General features: G+C 42.8%; 1 protein-coding gene across 1 annotated transcript in view; it reads left to right on the forward strand.

The window, feature by feature from the left end:
* The window catches only part of XYLT1 (xylosyltransferase 1), a 191,395-nt gene that overhangs the window by 87,647 nt on the left and 84,401 nt on the right, over positions 1 to 19,347 (forward strand). The window contains exon 2 of the mRNA XM_068423168.1: positions 8,051 to 8,582. Within this exon, the coding sequence (XP_068279269.1) occupies positions 8,051 to 8,582 (532 nt within the window). The remainder of the gene's footprint in view (positions 1 to 8,050; positions 8,583 to 19,347) is intronic.

The raw sequence follows: 19,347 nt of genomic DNA on the forward strand, positions 1-19,347 counted from the left end.
TGGTGAATTGGACTGGGAGGGACATTTGCCAAGAGAAGGGCTGTGTGCATTAGTCTGGAGTCTGTTAATGAGATCAAGCATCATTTGAAAGGGAACAATATGCGTAAAGTGGGGGCAGTTACTGGTTATAAATCAAGTTCTGTTACAGATTGAATAAATTTGACTAGTCTGTTGTGTCTTCCTGGTCCTCCTGTGTAAGTACAAATTTTCCTGGGAAGTTTAAATTAGCAGAAAACAAAGTTATCAATTTTTGAGACACTATGGATATGTGCTTTCACAGCTCCCTCTGGCAGGATTCTGAACTTTTTAATAACCAGATGAACATTTGAAATTACTGTTAATGCAATATGGCTGTTCATACAGTTACTGTGCTAACCTGGAGCAAATGTGAAAATCTGTTTGGACTCTTGAGGGATATAATATTGTTTTACTCCCAAATCTAGATCATTCTGAAAGTAAGTCACATGTTAGCAAGAAACAGAAAAACTCTTTTGAGGAAAGCAGCCAAAATTTTGAAGCTGTTTTCATTCTATTTCAAGCCAGACAGCTTTCCTTAATGTACAAACGTTATGCATGCAAAAAGGAAAAAAAGCAACTTCTATTAATGGTATTTTTATGATGTTGTTTCTAGTGTTTTGGAACACACTGCTGAAGTTGATGTTAAAAAAAAAAATAAAAATCAATGGTAACATTTTTGGAAAAGAAGGGAAAAATAATCCTCCAAAAAAATCACTTACCAATGCAGATGTTCCAGTGCGGGGTCCCCTGTATCTGTGCACTTTGTGGTGGTCCATCTGTTACTGTGCAGCCTTGAAACGCAAGTGTAACAGTACTTTTGGGCTAGCAGTGCCTGTAAGTATTTGTTAGCGCTGAATCCTGAAGGGGCTCATGCTTTTTCAAGTATGAGAATCCCCCTTTTAACCCAAATGATCACTTTTTTCTCATATCTTTTTACATAACAGAAAGGACTGCATTTGAACCAATTACATCTTGCGTCTTTACCAGCTTGCAAGTTCAAAGTCAGTAGATTTGTTTTCACCTTTTTTATCTCCCTCTTTATGCCTGACATTAAAGTAACTTAATGTATTTCTCACAAAATGTTTCTCATAAGTCTTCGGCCACTGACAAAGTACAATGTACTTATTACAGCGAAACAGAAAAACATATGGAAAAATCTAATTACATTAACATCTGCTGTCTTTTCTCCATCTGCTCTCGTTGGCCGTGCTTTTGTCCAAACCTGCCAAAAGTACTAGTTTTCCAAGGGTCCCGTGGTACATCAACCACATCTTCGATTAAAGTTCACAATTTCTTGTTCGTTTTGATGGTGTGGGAGGATGTCTGCATCCCTGCAGCTGCATGACAGCTTCAAGCAGAGCAATGGTTGTTTTGTAGTTTGAAAGATGTGGATGTGGTAGGACAGGCAGCAACAGGGTGATCACTGTATCTGGAGTTGAATTTGTATTGACGGGGTCCTACCCTAACTGGGAAAACACCTGCCTTGACCCAGTGGCCTTCTGAGCCATTGAACTGAGTGTCTGAAGGATATTGAAATCCGTGCTGTTGAGCACAGGAGATGATACCTGTCACGATGATCAGCCTCTGGACCACAGTGGGCTGCAGAACACAGGTGAGGTGCCTGAAGCTCCTGCAGAGCCAGCAGTGTGTCAGCCCCACATGCTCGATCATCCCAGGACTGGGCTCTCCTGGTCTGACAGTGGGAAGGGAAAGAGGATCCTAACCCATTCTCCTGCCTAGCTCAGCAATTCTTTGCTTGACTTTTTTTTTTTTGATTACTATTTATCATCATTCTGATGGTGACCATCCTTCTGTACGCATCCAGCAGAAGAGTGAGCATTTGGACAATTCCAGGCAAACGCCCTGTAGTTTTGCTTTACAGCGATCAAGAAAGATGGTTTTTCTTGGACTCTTGCAGAAAAGGAAAATGGAGCGAAGCTGCTTCATTTGGCGGCCTCGGTAAACAGCTGTGGGGCTGAAGTTGTCGTGCTCCTTAGTTTGGCAGCCTGCAGCTACCTGTGGAATGGGTGGTCTGGAGAAGTTTCTTTGGCCATGTGCCAAGGGAGACGGGTACCCAGCTGTTTCAAAAGAAGGGGATGAAATCGGATTTTTGAGCCCCTGGAGCTGGAGGAGTATTTATAATTTCTGGTCTTGTTCTGAAGACCATAGTGTAATGTTTGTAGTTCTGCTGGGGGAAAAGGTTTTGATTTCAACTAAGAAATAGCCCTCAAATACGCAAAGGTTAGAAGAAAAAAAAAAAGATTTAATCCAGGAGCAGCCTGGGCTTGTAGAGATGCCATCCTCTGACTCCTCTGGCAATTGGAAGGTATCATTATTGAGTAATTAACAAGCATTACAAAATATTATGTCACAGAGCTGTAATTAATATTGAACAGAAACTTGTTTTAATTATCTTCTTGTAGTGCTGTTTAAATTCTTCTTGGTCACAGGACGGACAAAATAGACGGTCCTGTAAAAACTGACCAGGTCTCTTCGAGGCTTTGACATACGATGCAGATTTTGAAGCTGTTCACCACCTCCTCGAGCTGTGAGCTGGTTTGGAGCCTGCAGCGGCACAGCTCACCCCAGCAAAGTGGCAAGTATCTGCACCAGCTCTGGGCGCTCGTTTTATCTCAGACATGTGTGATCCTGCATGACTGCGCAGTGATTGCATATTTTCACATGTGATCAATGTATTATGTTACGTATTTTATTATGTGAAGGAGAAAAAAAAAAATCTAGTTTTTTATAGTACAGGTGTTTGATTTATACCTGGCCCTCAAGGCCAGTATGTCCAGTAGTTTGTATTTGAGAGGAAGGTCTGTGTGTTTTGTTGTTGCTTAGTGTGTGCATATGAATATTTCTGGCTTGTTTTGCTGTGTCTTTAAGGTACTGAGCTTTGCCAGGGGAAAAACATGAGAATATGTTCTCAGTACAAAAAGACGGCAAATCCCTCCGTGCTGGGGAGAAAATCAGTTTTGTCAGATAAACTGAAACTGTGAACATTTGCCATTCAAGGGCTTGATTGCACATGGTCCATCCATCTGTGTAGTATTTATAGGACTTCCTTGATGCAGAAATCGCACAATGAATAACTTTTCCTGAGAAGGTAGCATTTTCTTATTGTCGGGGGGAAATGCTCTGCACGATGCAATGAACACCTTTTGCAGATAAATGCACGCTCTTATTGTGTGCCTTTCTGAACTGATTAGGGTTTTCTTTAACTTTCCTTACAAAGGCTCTACAAAAGGAGCCATCTAGCGACACTGTATTTCCGCAGGCATGTAGCGGGTGATGCTGGAGCGATGGCTACATGCACAGTATGGGCTCTTCCCCTTGGGTTTGGTGTCTCAGGTTGGATCCCTCAGCCATATAGTCTGCATACACTTGCTGTCTGCAGAGCTGGTGCACATCAGGCTACTGATGTTTGTGTCTCTGCTGATTTATATGCACATTAGGTTATCTCTCTGAAAGCAGATTCGAAACTGGTCTGCTGTTGGCTTTATGCATATTGCAAAAATTAAGTCATACTGCCTAATCCTGGCTGTTGGCAATGGCACCCATGCCAGGGTCGGTCTGAAACTGTGCCAGTTGGCTCCTAATGGCTTTGTAGCGTATTCTAGTCTTACAGTGGGATACCCCACACAGAATGTGCTGGTTTGTTGCAGTTTTCCCTTAGTCAATATTGCAGCTGTGGTCTTTCACCTCCTGCCTTTAGTACACAGGATACAGAACCGTACCTGAAACATTACATGAGAATTTGTGACCTCAATTTTCTAAACTGGGCAAACCCAAATGCACATTTATGTTTGAATGTACTTAACTAGAGGCAAATATATATGAGAGATGCAAGTGAGAAATGTGTGGAGAGAGGCAGTCTGCAGGTATGTAAACTACCTGAGGTCTCGCTGAGCCGGGTGTGTGTTATACTTGCAGAAGCCTTTGGGAGTGTTAACAGGTTGTCATTAAAATCCATTCGTCATTACAGACAGCTGTAAAGTTCTTCCAAATTCTCTGTATTTGTGCTAGGTACAGTGAGCAGCAGCTGCTGTTGGGCCTGAAGTAGGTGGCAGCATGAATTTATTCTGTGGTCTTCTCAGTAAATCGCAAAGGCTCCATCTCTGCAGAAACCCAGGCTTTCTCTCCTGAGATAGATGGGACTTCGAACTCAATCAAGCTCACAGTACCTGAGCCCCAGACCCTCAATCACCATAGATGGAGTGGCTAATATACCAAAGAGCATACATTTTGTGTGGCAGATTTTAAAGAAACACACTAAGGGTGGAGTTTGGAGAATTAAAACCCATGTGTTCAACAAGGAGCAGAATTTGGAGCAGAACTGGAACTTTCTCATTACGTGCAACGGCTCTGATCTTAAAATGTTATTTTTCTGTTAATGTTATATTATTATTTTTAGCATCAATGGCAATCAGTATGTAATTGGCAATGATCTCATGCACACTCCTGGGTACAGACTGTTCTTTCCCAGTTTGGGAATATTTGTGTGTTATTGCTGAATTGCAGCGTGTGCACACGCAGAAGAGGCCCCACAGTCATTAAAACTCTCCTTGCCAGGGCTCTTACCATTGAGTACTCAGCAGTTAACCTCTCCATGTTTCTTCTGAGAACCAGATAAAGTTAGGACAGAAAATTTCTGTTTGTGGAAATCCTTTTCTTAGGCCTGTGTTCTGTGGTAGACATCCACAGTTTCACACTTGACGTTTGAAATATGGTGCTACAAAGTGGTGAAAACCCTCCAAAGGTTTCTTTATAAAGGCTGTAAACTGAATTGGGTTTTAAAATGTGGGAAAAAATACTTTGATCTGATCCTGCGCCTCTCTGCGAGAGTGGCATGGCTTGCGTTGGCGTCGGGAGCAGGAGTGGTCATTGCTGAGCTACAGACATGACCTGCCACGGGAAGGGTGCACAATTTTTGCTGTTAGCCCCAAAGGGAGGCTGTGTCACACTGGGGCTGCTGGAGAAGCACACATAGAATCACACAGAAAGGGAATGTGTTCCTAGGACTGTAGTGGAAGCATGGTTGAAGTACATGCTCTTGGGTGGCATGTGTTTGAGATCTGTAATATTGGGCAATTTTTATAGGGTAGCCTCCCAAATGAGCTGGCTTTAGATAGAGCCTCTTCTGATCTATGTTGGTTCTAAAGAGAATTACTCTATTGCAAAGACCAAAACGGTGATTTCTGTATTAACTTTCTTGTGTGTTCTGTGGATGAGATTAAGTCTATACAACAGCAAAAAATAGCAGTGTCAGGTGTTGGTTTGAAAATACTGCTTTCATCTGTGACTGTGGATACATGCGGGCTATATTTATAGACTCTCTGCTTCTAATATAACCTTCCATTTTTTTAGTGTATTTAATGTGATGTGCAAGCACAAAGAGAGATAAGAAGGTGCTACTAACGAATAGCTAGACAAAAGTTGAAAAAGATTACGTTTGAAACAGCGAACCTGATGACATACATCCCATGGTACTGTCAGAACCAGGAACGCCTGGTTTCAAGATCATCTTTCTCTGGAATGATTTTGTCCTGACTTGAACGTCTTAGACATCCATAGCAAATAAAGTCTGCACTTAATCCAGCACCGTAAAAATTAAATATTGCAGAGCAAGTAAAACCCATCCTCGTGTAGCCAGCTGAAAACCAGATGTGCTGCTTTTGTTTGTACCCCTGAACTTCACAAATGAATGCAATTTATTGTCAGCAGCTGCTGCTGTTTTAAGCTCGGAGTGCTGAGCTTCATTTCCCCTGCACTGCAAATGTGTGTATGTTCTGCAGTCACGTATGGATCCTGTCTTGAAATCGTTGCGTCGTAAAAATCACGTTCAGCTTTGGTGAAAGCTGTTGAGAGAGAAATGCAGATTAAAGGTGGATGGAGATTTCTGGTTTTGTGGCATTTAACACTTGCATCAACAGGTGTGGGATCGCCTGAGGCTGGAATTTGACTGTCCAACTGTGGTATTTGTTACACATCCTTATTTTTCAATGTATATCTATAGCTCTTGGTTAGTACAGTTGTTCTACGGACTGTGCTTTATTTTTAGTCCTTGCTTCTCCCAAAGAGACGTTTCTGCAGACACCGGGTGTCCTCCGCGGTGGGGAGATTTTGTGGTGTTCACTGTCCCTGCGGGCAGGGAAGAGTTATAGCTGAGCTCAGTTTTGTGTCTGCCTTTGAAGCATTTAAAATTCATTTGTCTTTTCAAATTCCAGCATGTAGACTTGGAAAAGCATTTCCCAGAGGGGGGCAAAGCACTTGAAGGAGGAAAACAGTTTAAAGAGGTGAACCATATACCAGTAAATCTGATGTTTACTTTGCTTTTTTCTCCTGAGGTTTCATCACAGCTTTCTACCCTTCTCTGTGAGCGTAGTGCATCCACTGGCTGGGAACACTCTGCTTAAGCACCCGGAGCTGCAGCCTCTGCAGGTCCCCAGGGGAGCTGCACAGCTTGACCGGCCACTCGTGGGCGCAGGGGTGGTGATACGGAGAGCAAAGATGCTGGCTGAAACATCACATGAGTATCATGTCAGATGCTGTTTGAAACAGGAACCTCATCCTTTGAGGCTTTGTCAGGCTACAGAGAGGTTTGGCTGGGAGCAGCGTGGGGCAGGGCTGTGCACTCCTCGGGACATGGGACAGTGTGTGTGCCTGTTGCTCTGGTTCAGGCCAGTGTCTCGTTTGTGGGTTGTAAGGATTACCACAAAAAACCAACAACAGTGAACAACTCTCCCTTCCTTTCCCCTTTATCAACATGCCATTTGCTGTACAACAAACCCAAAAAGTCTATCGAATATTTATACTCCTGTCTTCAGATGTTTTAATAACAGTTCCCTATTGAGTTCAACTGCTACTGATCGCTTTAATAAATGGAGACATTTACTGTTCCACAGGTCTAAAATATGTGTCCCCCCCTAGCCTGAGGACTAGTTTCTGCGGCTGGAGCAAAGGTAGCTCAACCTCACCCACCCCTGGCTATCAGACAGGTTCCCATTTGATAGTAATATACACATACAAGTGCCTCTCAGTTTTGTTCCAGTCTGTTGCATCTTTTCTAGAGCAGATTGCCATGTTCTCTGTTGTCTCTAGGATCCCTGGGATAATCCTCCTTTTCTTTGGTGTTGTAAACTTGCTCTGCTGTTGATGGGCTGGGACGAGTTCCTGTGGTAATAGGTGGAGGCGGGGGTGAAATTGTGAAGCAAAGCATTATTCTGCATCAGACAAATATTTTACACGGTCTATTCCTTTTTCGTTATATGATGTATTTTAAATGTTGCAATGTATTTATCAAAGCCCGCCCAGTGTGGAGAAGAGAAATATGCTGGTTAAGAGCTGACATCTGAGCTTGGGTCTGTCCCTCCCAGGGAGCCTGAGCATCTGCAGCTGCTTGCCCTTTCACACAGGGCTTGTTGCTGCCACAGCTTCCCACCTGCAGCAAGGCTGCAGTGCATCCTGTGGGAAACACTTCTCCAAAGTTTTATGTAGAAACTCAAAAAACTAAATTAGGAAGGGTTTGGTTTGTGGGAAGGTTACTTCACTGAAAAAAAAAAGCTCAGGCTATAAAGTCACCTGGTGCTTTCTGCAGAGGAATGGGGCAGTTCCTGGGATACCAAACTGTGGTCATTAACATAAGGGGTGAAGGAAAGCATTGAAGGACTTGCTCTTGCTGCATTGAAACCTGTGTTGATTTTGCATTGATTTTTAATGGTGACAGGGTGAAGTCTCTGGTTAACAATTGCCCACAAACCTGTGTAAAACCTCCCTGCTCCATCTGAGATGGAGGTTGGTCTCTGGCTCAGTGATGAAGGGGGTGCAGTCGGTGGTTGTCCGCACTGACTTGGGCAGCTCAGAGGCCTCCCTCAGCTCCGTCTTTCTGTTATGAACAGTAACATGGGGATTTTTTGCAGTATGTTGGATTGTAATTGATTTATGTTTTCATGTCAGAAATGCTTGTAATGAATGCATGGGATGTGACTATTTTTAGTAAGATGAGTATAATTTTTCTCCCCATTTATAGGATGGCTATTTTTCCCACCGACCGAAAGAGAAAACACGAACAGACAGCAATAATGAAAATTCAGTCCCCAAGGACTTTGAAAATATTGATAACAGTAACTTTGCTCCCAGGACTCAGAGGCAAAAACACCAGTCTGAGCTGGTGAAAAAACCCCTTAGCAAGCAAAAGGAGCACTTGAGAAAGAAACTGGAAGAGGAGAAGATGAAGGAGAACTTGCTGCTGGGGAAGAACTCCAATGAGGTAGTGCAATTCAGTGATCACTTCGGAAAAAACAGCAACAGCAGCAACAACAACAATTTGAAGGAGATTCACAGGTCTCCCAGACAGCATAATTTAAAAAAAAGTGGAAACAACTCCCCTGAACTGAGATACGACCAACCACCAAAGTGTGAGGTAACGGGCAAAGAGGCAATCTCAGCCATGTCCCGGTCTAAATCTAAGCAGTGTCGGCAGGAGATCGCAGAGGTGTATTGTCAGCACAAGCATGGAAAGCTGATGCCGGAGAAGGTGACGCGTTTCTGTACGCTGGAGGGTAAGTTGGTAGATGGTGAAGGAGAAATAACATGGTATCTCGGGGGAAGGATTCTGTATAATTGAAATGGCCTTCTGATGACAAAAACCAGCTTTATTGCAGGAATGTATAATGTACTTAGGAGGGAGCATTTGAAGATGTTTTAAACAGGGGGTTATATGGATGTCACATGATCCTTGGTAGATTCCTATAGAATTTTTTTTCACTTACACCAGATTTTTGTTACACTGTGTGATCTAGGTATTCAGCTGCTACTCCTGCTTCCTTTTAGTTCTTAATCAACAGACACAGAGAAGCATAGTTGAAGTCTTGGTGTTCTGCACAGAAGTTGTGTGCTTTTTGGGGATCAGAGAACAGACATGGTGAATTTTGGTGCCTTATGCTAACTGACAAATGAGTGGTATTGCTGTTATGACCATATGGCTGTTTTTCTGGCACAGTGGAGTCCTAGCTAATAACCAGGACTGCTGAGCATTTTGATAACCCAGATAATTATCAGAAGTATAAAATTCCAAAAGCATGGGAAAAAAACAGTTTTGTGGCTCACTTCTATTTTTAATGTTCTTCAATCAGCAAAAGTAATTTTCAGACTCACTGTTGTAGAGAGTCAGTTACCTCTGCTAGCCTACGCCAAGCTTTAATTTGTTGCTTTTGGTTTTTCCATGCAGTCAAATACATGAGGTATCTCTCAGCTTGCTGTCAGTTTGCATGTGTGAGCTGCTGACCTTTTCCTACTTTTCAAGAAGTGCTTCATGTGCCACCGTTCATTTAGCTGTAAGCTTCCCATACAGTAAAATGCCCCCTTTTTTTTAAAAGCATTGATCAGTTGCTCAAAGTAGATATTGATCAAAGAACAGCATTATCCACAGGAGCACTTGTTTATGCAGCAGTTCAAAGTCCCCATCCTGTAATTGGCACTTCAGCCCATGCATGTAAGGATATGCCGACGTCTTTGTTCGAGCTGAAAGTGCAGAGACTTTTACAAACAAGAGAATAGGTCTTGCTTTGAGATGGTACAGTAAACGTGGTGAGCCATGGGGATTAGGGGCTGTTCAGTTTCTTTCATTAGGAATATTTAGTGACATCCTCTGACCCCTACAGCTTGCTGGTTTATTACACCATTGTGAAGCAGTGGTTACTATTGGGTGGTTTCAGTGTGGGAGGGAGGAGGGGATCCATGTTGCTATTGCCTAAATTAGGAAGCTAAACTCCCTGTGCAAACAGTGGGGAAAAAAAGGAGGTGCCCCAGAGAATGTTTCCAACCAAGAGCATCTCTCTGTAATAGGAAGCTTAGGCTTTTAATTTAAATGATGCATATTACCAGGACAAACAGTGTGAGCACTCCATTTCCCACCCCAGTGCGTTTGTGACTGGTTTGTTTTGTTTTGTTTTTCACCATGTCTCTTTTGTTTTTTTTTTTTCTCCCTTTCTTATCATGGTAATACTCAAAATCGTTAAGCTGGGTGGGCAAACATTGGAGGTAAAGAATTAATGGAGCAGGCACATGACTTGGTGTTCAGTGGGAGCAGAGAGGGGGACAGCAAAGGCAACACACATTGAAGGGAGGATAAAAGAACAGTAGAGAGGTAAGAATTGAGCAAAACAAGACATCAGTGACAGGCTGAGCATCAGTGAGTACCCCTGGGTGTCCCTGAGGTCCCATTGGGGTGCCACTGGTGAAATCCACTGTGATAAGCATGTCCTTGTTATCCTTCCCTCTTCTTCTCTGATTACAGGAGAGTCAGCTCTGGTCTGTGAGAAAGCTGATGGAGGTCAGCACCTTGCAGACACTGTCCTACACTTTTTGGGATCAAGGACATATCTTAGTAATGTCATCAGTGGTATATACTTTGTGTAGGATAAATGCATCACATATACAATTATGCAAGTGATATCCTCGTGAGAGCTGGAAGATGTATTGTCATTAGCGTGGGCGCACACTGCAGCTGTGTGCAATTTTGCACACACCTATGATTCCATCCCCTGCCTGGTAATCTGTCTCCCGGGGAAGCAGGGTGACTTTCCAGGAGTTTTAAACAACTGCCATTCTTAAAAACAGGCTTCTCAAGCAATATTTATTGCTCCTTTTTTAAATACAGAATTTATCTTGTATACCCTCCAGTCAGGATAATAACGTGGTCTTAGAACCAAGGACAGTGTCACCTTTTACACTTGAAGCCTTTCAGCACATATGTACATTGCACATTGATATACATGCTTCCTTTGTAATACAACATAGTAAAATGTCCAAGAAAACTGTGAACATGACTAGAGAAATGGAGAAGTTGTCCAAACATGGTTTTATTGTAAAATACACGTGAATTTAGTAACAACTTACGAGGTATAGGTATATACCACATTAAAAAATTAAGTGTAAAAATTTTTAGGTTTGCAGTGACAGAGTTTCATTTAGATTTTTATTTTAGGCAGTGATGCTTGTTTAAAAAGAATAATTGAGGAATGTCTTAACTTAGCCAGATGGATCCTTATGGAAAACGTTGACTTTTCTTTGCCTCAAGGTTATTTCCTTATGCCCATGCTGACAGCCGAAGTTAACTATTTCAACAGCCAGATTTCCTTGGCAGAAAATCTGGACACCTTGTGTTAGATACAGGGTTACTCTAGAGCAGATTTGGGAACTCTGCAGTGCAGAAGTGATAAAGCAGCAGCATATTGAATGAGACATGAGTTGCTTATGCAGGAAGCACCAATGCACTAGCATATTGGGACATCAGACCTACGGAGGAAATCCAGACTTTGAAGTCACTTCTCAAATGTCTGAATACAGGACTATCAAGACAGATATGTAGGAACCCTAAAACTGAAGGTACCCAGCGCCTACCGGAAGTCCTTATATGCATATAAATTGGTACGTCCTTAAATTTTACAGCCCCGTTAAAGATACGTTGCCTGAGTTGAAGTGTGTTGTAGTCTCAGATCTCTCCTCCCCACTGCAGAACATAAATACTGCTGCTGTTCACTCACAAACTGGCTCCATCCCTCATCAAAGGTGTCTTCATCAACTCCAGAGGTCCTTTGAAGGAGTTGAACTTGGTTAGGAGATATTTGTGAAGCACTGGCCATCAGGTTTTGGGGATATAAGACACCCCATTGTTAGGATCGCTGGTAGGGGGAGGTCTGGGTAGAGGTCTTGCCACTTTATGCATCAAAAAAGCTATATGCTGTTTGTCAGCAAAAGTCAGACATCTGGGGACTGAGTCTATGTGTTTAACATGTGAGTGCTATTTCCTTCAGTTTGGTTTGAAAAAATGTTTCCTGTCTGTTTTCAGCAGAGCTGTAAGTGTAAATATTTATGCAGTGGAGCAGCATGTTCATCCATTATCCCAACATATAAACGTGTTCCCAGTGCTATGGTTTCCGTTGAGATGTCATCCAGCATTTTAATCCCCTTGGATCCTGTCTCAGCTGATCAAAACCACGAAGTTGCTAAGTGTAGCTATCAATCATGGACATGACTCCAACCAGCTGGATTGTCATAAATGTTAAGTGATACGTTCACTTGAGCAGTTATCAACAGGAACAGGATCTTACAAGCTATTTCTTTTTTTCTTTTAAGTATTTTATTGTTTCCAAAGGCAAGAGGCAAAGGAAATCGGATATAACTATCTTCAGTGTATAAAAGAAAGGACTGTTAAAACCAAGAGCATCATGTTTACTACCCATTTGATGTGCAGGTGTTATTTCCATGAGAACAAGAGGACACAGGCTGCAGTCCCTCTAAGGACATTGCAGAAAAATAACACTGCTGAAGCAGCAAAACGGGACATGGCAACTTTACCAGTTACCTGACTTGCAGAGCACATGAGCTGGCATTTCCCAGCAAGCTGGTCCTGAAAACAGGGTACAAATGTTATGGAACAGGGGATTGGTGTCAAAGGCTTTTGGTACGGCCTTATCCGCAGTCATGGCTGAGATGAGGGCAACAGGCAGCTTGAAAGTCACCCTTCACTCAGAAGGGAATGTTTGGAGTTTGTAGAAGTATGTTTTGAGGGAAAATGCAGTCAGTGAAGGTAAGAGGGGAAAAGTAGGTTCAGCACAAGGTTAGATGAGGAAAAGGCAAATCCAGTCCTGTGCAGGTTGGGGAGAGAGGGTACAGGGAGACATCCTTTTGGGGAGTTCATTTCTTCTCAGGAGACATGATATGGAGATCAGTAGCCTGTGGACAACGTGGCAGATTGTTTCCTTGCTGGGGCCATCACCAGCCTCGTCCTATACGAGCCAGACTAGAGTCACTGATTCCCCTGGTGTGCCAGTCTCGCTTCCGCTCACCATAGCTGTTGGTGGACCTGGACCAGCTGCCTCCTTTCCTTGTCCGTCATCATACGTGGCTCTTCTGTTGTGCAGAGGTACTGGGAAGAAGCAGAAGTTTCAGTGCGAATTCAAGGCTCTAAAATAAGCTTCACTCTGTACCTAGATAAATTCCTTTTTGACAAAGCACAAGTGACCTGATCTGTGCCACGTTTTCCCCAGCAGAATCCCTTATTACCATGGGCAAGAGTACACTTCAGAATGGCCACCGTGACCCTGACTGCTGAGATTGCTGCCCAGATGACTGGGCAGCAATGCAATTACAGTTACACAACTCCACATTTCAATGTGCATATTAAAGTTGTGACTTCTACTTGCAGTCTTCCTTCTGCGATGAAAAAAGCCCAGCTTCGGACCCACTGGCTGGATTCAGTCCCCAAACTCTCTGTTTTTCACTCCCACGTGGCTCGTGGTAGTTTGTAGCTCTGAATCCCTTGCCTGGCAAGTTTGCTGCATATGCAGCATGGTTCCCCCCTAGCCATAGGCACCAGGTCCGTGAGTCATTGCAGGCATGGTGCCAAGTGCTCTCTGCATCAGTCCTCCTCTGGGCCAGCTGCTCTAGGATGCCATATCCCATGGGGAGACTCTGGCCTGATCCTTATTAATTACCCAACTGGGTTTATGCTTGACCCAGATCTATGGCCCTAGATAGGCCAAAAGTATGTAACAGCTTTTTTTGAGGGGTGTTTTCTAAGATGTAGTTCTGGCAAAAGAAAAGTCCCTAGGAAAGCACAGAGCCTCAAGTGAGCCTGATTTATTTCCCCTTGCCTCTTCTGTTGTCTTCTCTTAGTTTATAAATCAAACAGGTTTTCTGCTACCTTCATCCCTGTGGGGTAAACCCAACTCATAAAGTAGAAAAATAATCAAGCTGTACCCTCATTCCACATCATTTATCAGCACTGAAAGAGTTATTTGCAGATCAGACTGCTTTCTCCCTGGTCATTTATTGATAATGCTGCCCTGGCACATTGAAGCAAGAGTTTTCAGTTTCTTGCAGGCTGCTGAGAAGAAAATTTTCCATTTCATTTTAGAAAACACAGCCTTCTTTTGGTTTTCAAACTGAGAGAAAAGGGCTCTGGAGCTCTGTTTACTGAATAATATGCACAGGTAATAGCAATCTGCGTGTCTATAATGTTTTTATCTGACTACTTCAAAGCACTCAACAGAAAGATGTATGATTTGCAGGAAGGAAGAGGATAAGCCACTAAGATGCCAAATACTTAAGTGGTAGAGCAGAGCAGTTCTTCAAGGCATGGAAATGAGAGCATCCTCTCTATAATTTTAGAAGAATGGGAGCTGTAACTAAGCAAATACAGAATTTCATCCGCTCAACATGCGTGTGTATGCGCACAGTGACACATACATGTATGGCTTTGTTGAGCTCACGTTTTTGACAATACGTTTTTGAACTCACTGGGTTTGATCTAAAGATTATTGAACCCCAAATTTGTCTTTTTCTCCTGGTTTCAGGATTCCCAATGACATTGGCTGCTGCTGCTTTTCTGTACGTTTAATCCGTTAGTGTGACAGAATGGCTGCGGTGAGCTATACACAGTTTAGGGAGCGTGTAAGAGCCACTGCACATGCAGCCCAGACAGCATTTTAATTTGCTGCACCACAGATGACTCCGGCTGCAATAAATTCACTGTGAGTAGACTAATTGCAAAATAACCCTAATTGAGTAGTTATCAGCGAACAACATCCTGTGGAACAAAACTGCTTACAATTAATAGCATTTAAGCCATACACTGGTATTCTGCAGAACGCTAAGATGTAATTACACTGTGTACAGAGATTGTGTTCTGTTCTGGAAACCATGTTTCCAGCGCTTCTTTCATTATAAAGGGCCATTTCAAGATTCAGTACTTGCATTTTAGGCAAAATGAATTTATGAAATAAGTGGTGTGTCTCTCCTCTCCCCTTATGTGCATAACGCAGAACCAACTCTAATAAAATCAGTGAAGCTGTGGCACTGTAAGGAGAAAAATGAGATCTCAGGAAGAACGTGTGTTGCAGTGATTCTTAGATTAACTTTTATTTTGGCCACATGTGCAAGTTTGGATAGTTAAAATTAGGATGTAAGTAATGAAAAGGTATTTCATTGTTTTGGCTGAAGATGGACCATACCTCATTGATGGATGTGACTGGAGTATGTAATTTATGTGATGAAAATGCATGTAAATGCTAGGACCCAAAGTGCACATAAGGCCCTGTCACCAGACTGGATGTGCAGGCAGGCGTCCTGCCGTAGGGCTGCCTGCATTGCTGTTGGGTGACCAGTGCACTCCGGTCATTTGAAGGGAGTGGTGGGGCAGCCTTGATGTAAGAGCTGCCACAATGCTTCCCACTGCTCACAGCAGAGTTGTTCCCTGGGTGGAGGGCCAAATGAATGAATTATCCTCAGAAGCTGGGTCTGGCCAGCAGGTCAGAAACTGGGAAAGTTTCTTTGCAGAAGGAAGATCTGCATCCACCTTGTAAGGGAGCTGGAATTGCTAGAAATGTCCTTGTGGCATCCCAAAACAGAGTCATATTGTTTTGCCACCTACCTTCATCTCTGCAGTGTAGAGGACAGGAGACTGGTGTTTCTCAGGGATGGGTGAGCTTGTGGCGTTGCAGAGCTGAGGGATTCTTCTCCCAAAAATAAGGCCATTATGAGCACAGGCTGGCTCTGTCAGCGCTGTCTTGTGTAGTTTCAGCTTTGGTTTTAGAAGAAATTCAGTGAGGGGAGAAGTGTATTGAGTGTCTGCGCCAATTAATACTTTCATTTAGATACGGACAATTCCTGTCTAGATCATCTGCAAGTTTAGAAGTGGGAGAATGAAATCAGACTGATATTCCTCTGTTTTTTCCACGTGATGCTACTGTCTGGTCACGTTTTTCCACATTAGGCCCATCTGGTCACCTGTGGATCTGGTGGCTTGCAGAGTTGGTCCCTGACAGGCCAGGGCAGCAGACTTGCAGAAAAACCTCTTGACAAATGGCATCTTAAGGAAATGCCGAGAACAGTGTGTGACAAAAGGAATGAAGGGCAGAAGGGCTGGAAAATTTATGGTCAGCAGCCCTAGTTCTCACCAAGACTCTGTTTTGGAAAATTATATCATTTTATAGATTATTAAAGGGGGAGCGTGGGCAAGCGTGGGAGAGGATAATGGCTAAGTATGCTCACAGCAAACCTCCTGGGAAGGGAGCATGAGGGTAGCAGAAGCTCAGTGAATATTTTGATAAAGATTACTGTGTGTGTACAGAGATGAAAGAAAAGTACTTAAGTGATTGCTAATGCTTCCATCAGTGATCCTGAAACGTGTGGACAGAGTATTGAAGGGGAGAGTCAAATACAACTATGGCTAGAGAAAATTGTTGGTACAATGGTATGAGCTGGTAGGGTTGGGGGGGAAGCAAAAGGGGGGGGAAAAAAACACCACACCAAAACCGAAACAAAACCACCAAACCCAGCCTCCCTCTGTAGTAGGAAAACTTGAGCCATACTGGCAGTCGTGGCTTTTTTCATATATAATTTAAGTGTTGGACCTCTGGAGTAGACTCATTACAGTGATTTTAGTAGACAGAACTTTAAGAGGAAACATGGCATCTAATTCTCTTATTTTTATTCAATGCTAAGCAAGCAGCTGTGCGATGTAAATGCACAGTAGTACTGAACTGAGCTTGAGTTAAGGTTGCACAGGCAGCCTCCATGTTATATGCTTTCCTAATTTGACTTTGCAACTGTAACAGAACTGTGTTAGTCTCATTGTTATGTACTAATTGTAAGCAGGCAAGAGCAACTTTCAGATTTGATTTTTGGTTTAGCCCTAAAATGTCACCAAGGACACAAGGAGATTGCTGGGACTGACTCGCGAGGAATTCAGCTCTGCCTTTCTAACCATTGCACGGCTCTAAGTACCATTACTTAGCGAAGTAACACTCCCTTTTCACAGGAATCCACAGCTGATGAACTATTTATTATTTTGAGAATGGGGAAGTGTCATGTCCCAGAAATCCCACGCTAGCTGCGGCTTGAGGCTGCCAGTTTGGTTTGAAGTCAGTGCCCCTGACTGTATTACTTTCAAAATAATTGGGGGGAAAAGTCTTGACATTTAATTTCCTCCTCCTGAGCTGGGGCAGAGAATTGTCCTCTTTTGTGGCTTCTTGAAACAGATGCCTTAACTATTTACAGAGTTTGTTACAGGACTAGTATATAGTTAAAGGGAATGCACCCCTTTTCAGGCAGGTTTTTGAAAGGGTATATTTTTTTGATGTATTTCAGGAGTCACTGGGCTTTATGAGACCGGTGGCTGTTTCGTAATGTCTTTCATAGGAAATGAGGAAGACTTGTTTAAGGGATCTACTCTGAATTAAAATGCCAGCAGTCTAGGCATGAAGCCAATCTTGCAGGACATTAATGCCATTTTAAGACTCCAAACCATAATTTAGTTGTTTCTGTTGCAAGTATTTCTTATGCAGAAGACAGTTTTAAAACATCAGTCTTTTTTCTCCCTGGGTAATCATGATTTCTATAGAAAAAGTGAATGACAAGAATCTGTAGCTGAGCAACCTTGGAAAAGATTTTGAAATTGCTCAGTGTATATTTAGTCTTCCAAATAAATGCTCATCTTTGATAGTTTGAAAGCGTGTTAGAAGTGAATAGCCCTGATTCCCCTCTCTCACTATTTTAATATCCATGATATGTCACTGATTTCTCATCTAGTTGTGTCAAAGGAGTTGTTCCTGATTGGCACCTTTGTAAGGAAGAACAGAGTAGTCCCAGCTCCCAGTATCTACTGCTGTCACCGGCAGGCTTAGTTTAATGCACACTAAACTCTGAAGTATTCTATTTACGGTTTTACTATAAAACAAGATGATGGTTTTGAAGTCCTGGCTCTACTGAAAGGTCCATGGCAAAAGTCCCATCATTTTCCTTCCCTGGTTCTCTCATGAGCCTCCAGGGAGGCCAAAGAATTTTTCAGTCCTTTCTTCTAGAGCTTGCTGAAGCTGGATCATCACTACCATCTCTTCTCTTTGGTGCTTACCTGTCAGTCTTCTTCCAGTGGATGTCGCTGTAAGAATGGTGGGATATTTAAGCCAAAAAGCCAGAATTATACTGCAGGAAAATCGTTATCTATTAACTCAAACTGTGCGGTTTATTGAAAATAATTTGAATAGCGATTGTATGTGGTTTCAAAGTGTGGAATTCATAGGATTTGTTCTACAGGACTGAATTGCTTGTTTCCTTTTAGAACAGAATTTCTCTGTATTGCTGTTCTCGTGATAAAACACAGTCTTCTTCAGGCAGCGCTGCCAGAAGAATATTGGCCGTACTCCAGTGGCTGCATTCCTCTGCTGCACCACCTTCTGTTATGCTGCTACAGCTTCTCTGGGCATAAAAAGTTGTGAAGAAAGGCCCTTCTACCTCGTAAGGATGTGCTTTGTCTAGCCTGAGGAGAGTGGGTGTGTTTAGGTTGTCAGTCGGTGGTACATATTAAGCTTGTCAGTAAGCTTATAAAGGCTTGGTTCAGACTTGGGTTCAAGTTTCATATTCATCGTTACTGCATGTACACGCTGGCTGTGTTTTGGAGGGACTGTGGTGTTCTCCACAGGCAGTGAAATGCAGTGAGAACTTCAACTTCATACATTTTTATTAACAGCAGTGTGATTGCTGCCTTTGAGTTATACCAGGAGTTTAGGGAAAAAAAGCCCATGTCTTCATGAATCAGAAGCTTTTATTTCCACACTGCTCTCATGACCTTGCTTTATTCCCTGAGGAATCACTACCATGGCAAATGAAGATTCTTGTAGGAGGACACTCTTCTAACCTTCGCCATGCTGATGGTTTGGGGGCCAGCATTGTGAGTTTGAACGTGAAATCTTTATGATACCGTAAAGACATTGCATTATCTTTGTGTGAATCAGCTCGACGAAGCTTATGTACAGAGCTCATCTCCCACTTTCTTGCTAATTCCTCCGACTCGCATTTGCTTACTTTAATGACCAATTGTCCTTGAGGCATGGTAGTCTGTAACAGTTGTACGTCTTGTCAGGGAGCACAACAAAAAAACCAGCTGTCTGTTGAAAGGATCTTTTTCTACAAATCTCATTGGAAACCTCACTACTCAACTGAAGTTCAAGGCAGCCCTCCATGTAACTGCAATATAATTGCTTGTATCATTCTCTTTGTTGCAAGGTGATTGCTTCTTTTTTTGTGAAGGCTTTCTTGCCCAAACTAACAGTGAGGTGTTTTGTTGGAAGTCTTGATTCATTTGTGTTCCTCATTAAAAGTTGTGAAAGAAACACCTCACCGGTGAGAATACACCTTTGCTTGTGACTAGCTGTAAATAGCAGCTTAAGCAGTCTTGCTGCTTACTCACCTGTATTTTTAATTGGAAATGAAGGTTTCCATCCAGCCAATGGATATTACTCTGCAGTGGGGTATTAAACCATG

This window comes from Nyctibius grandis, chromosome Z (assembly GCF_013368605.1).
Source record: "Nyctibius grandis isolate bNycGra1 chromosome Z, bNycGra1.pri, whole genome shotgun sequence".
Lineage (NCBI taxonomy): Eukaryota > Metazoa > Chordata > Aves > Nyctibiiformes > Nyctibiidae > Nyctibius > Nyctibius grandis.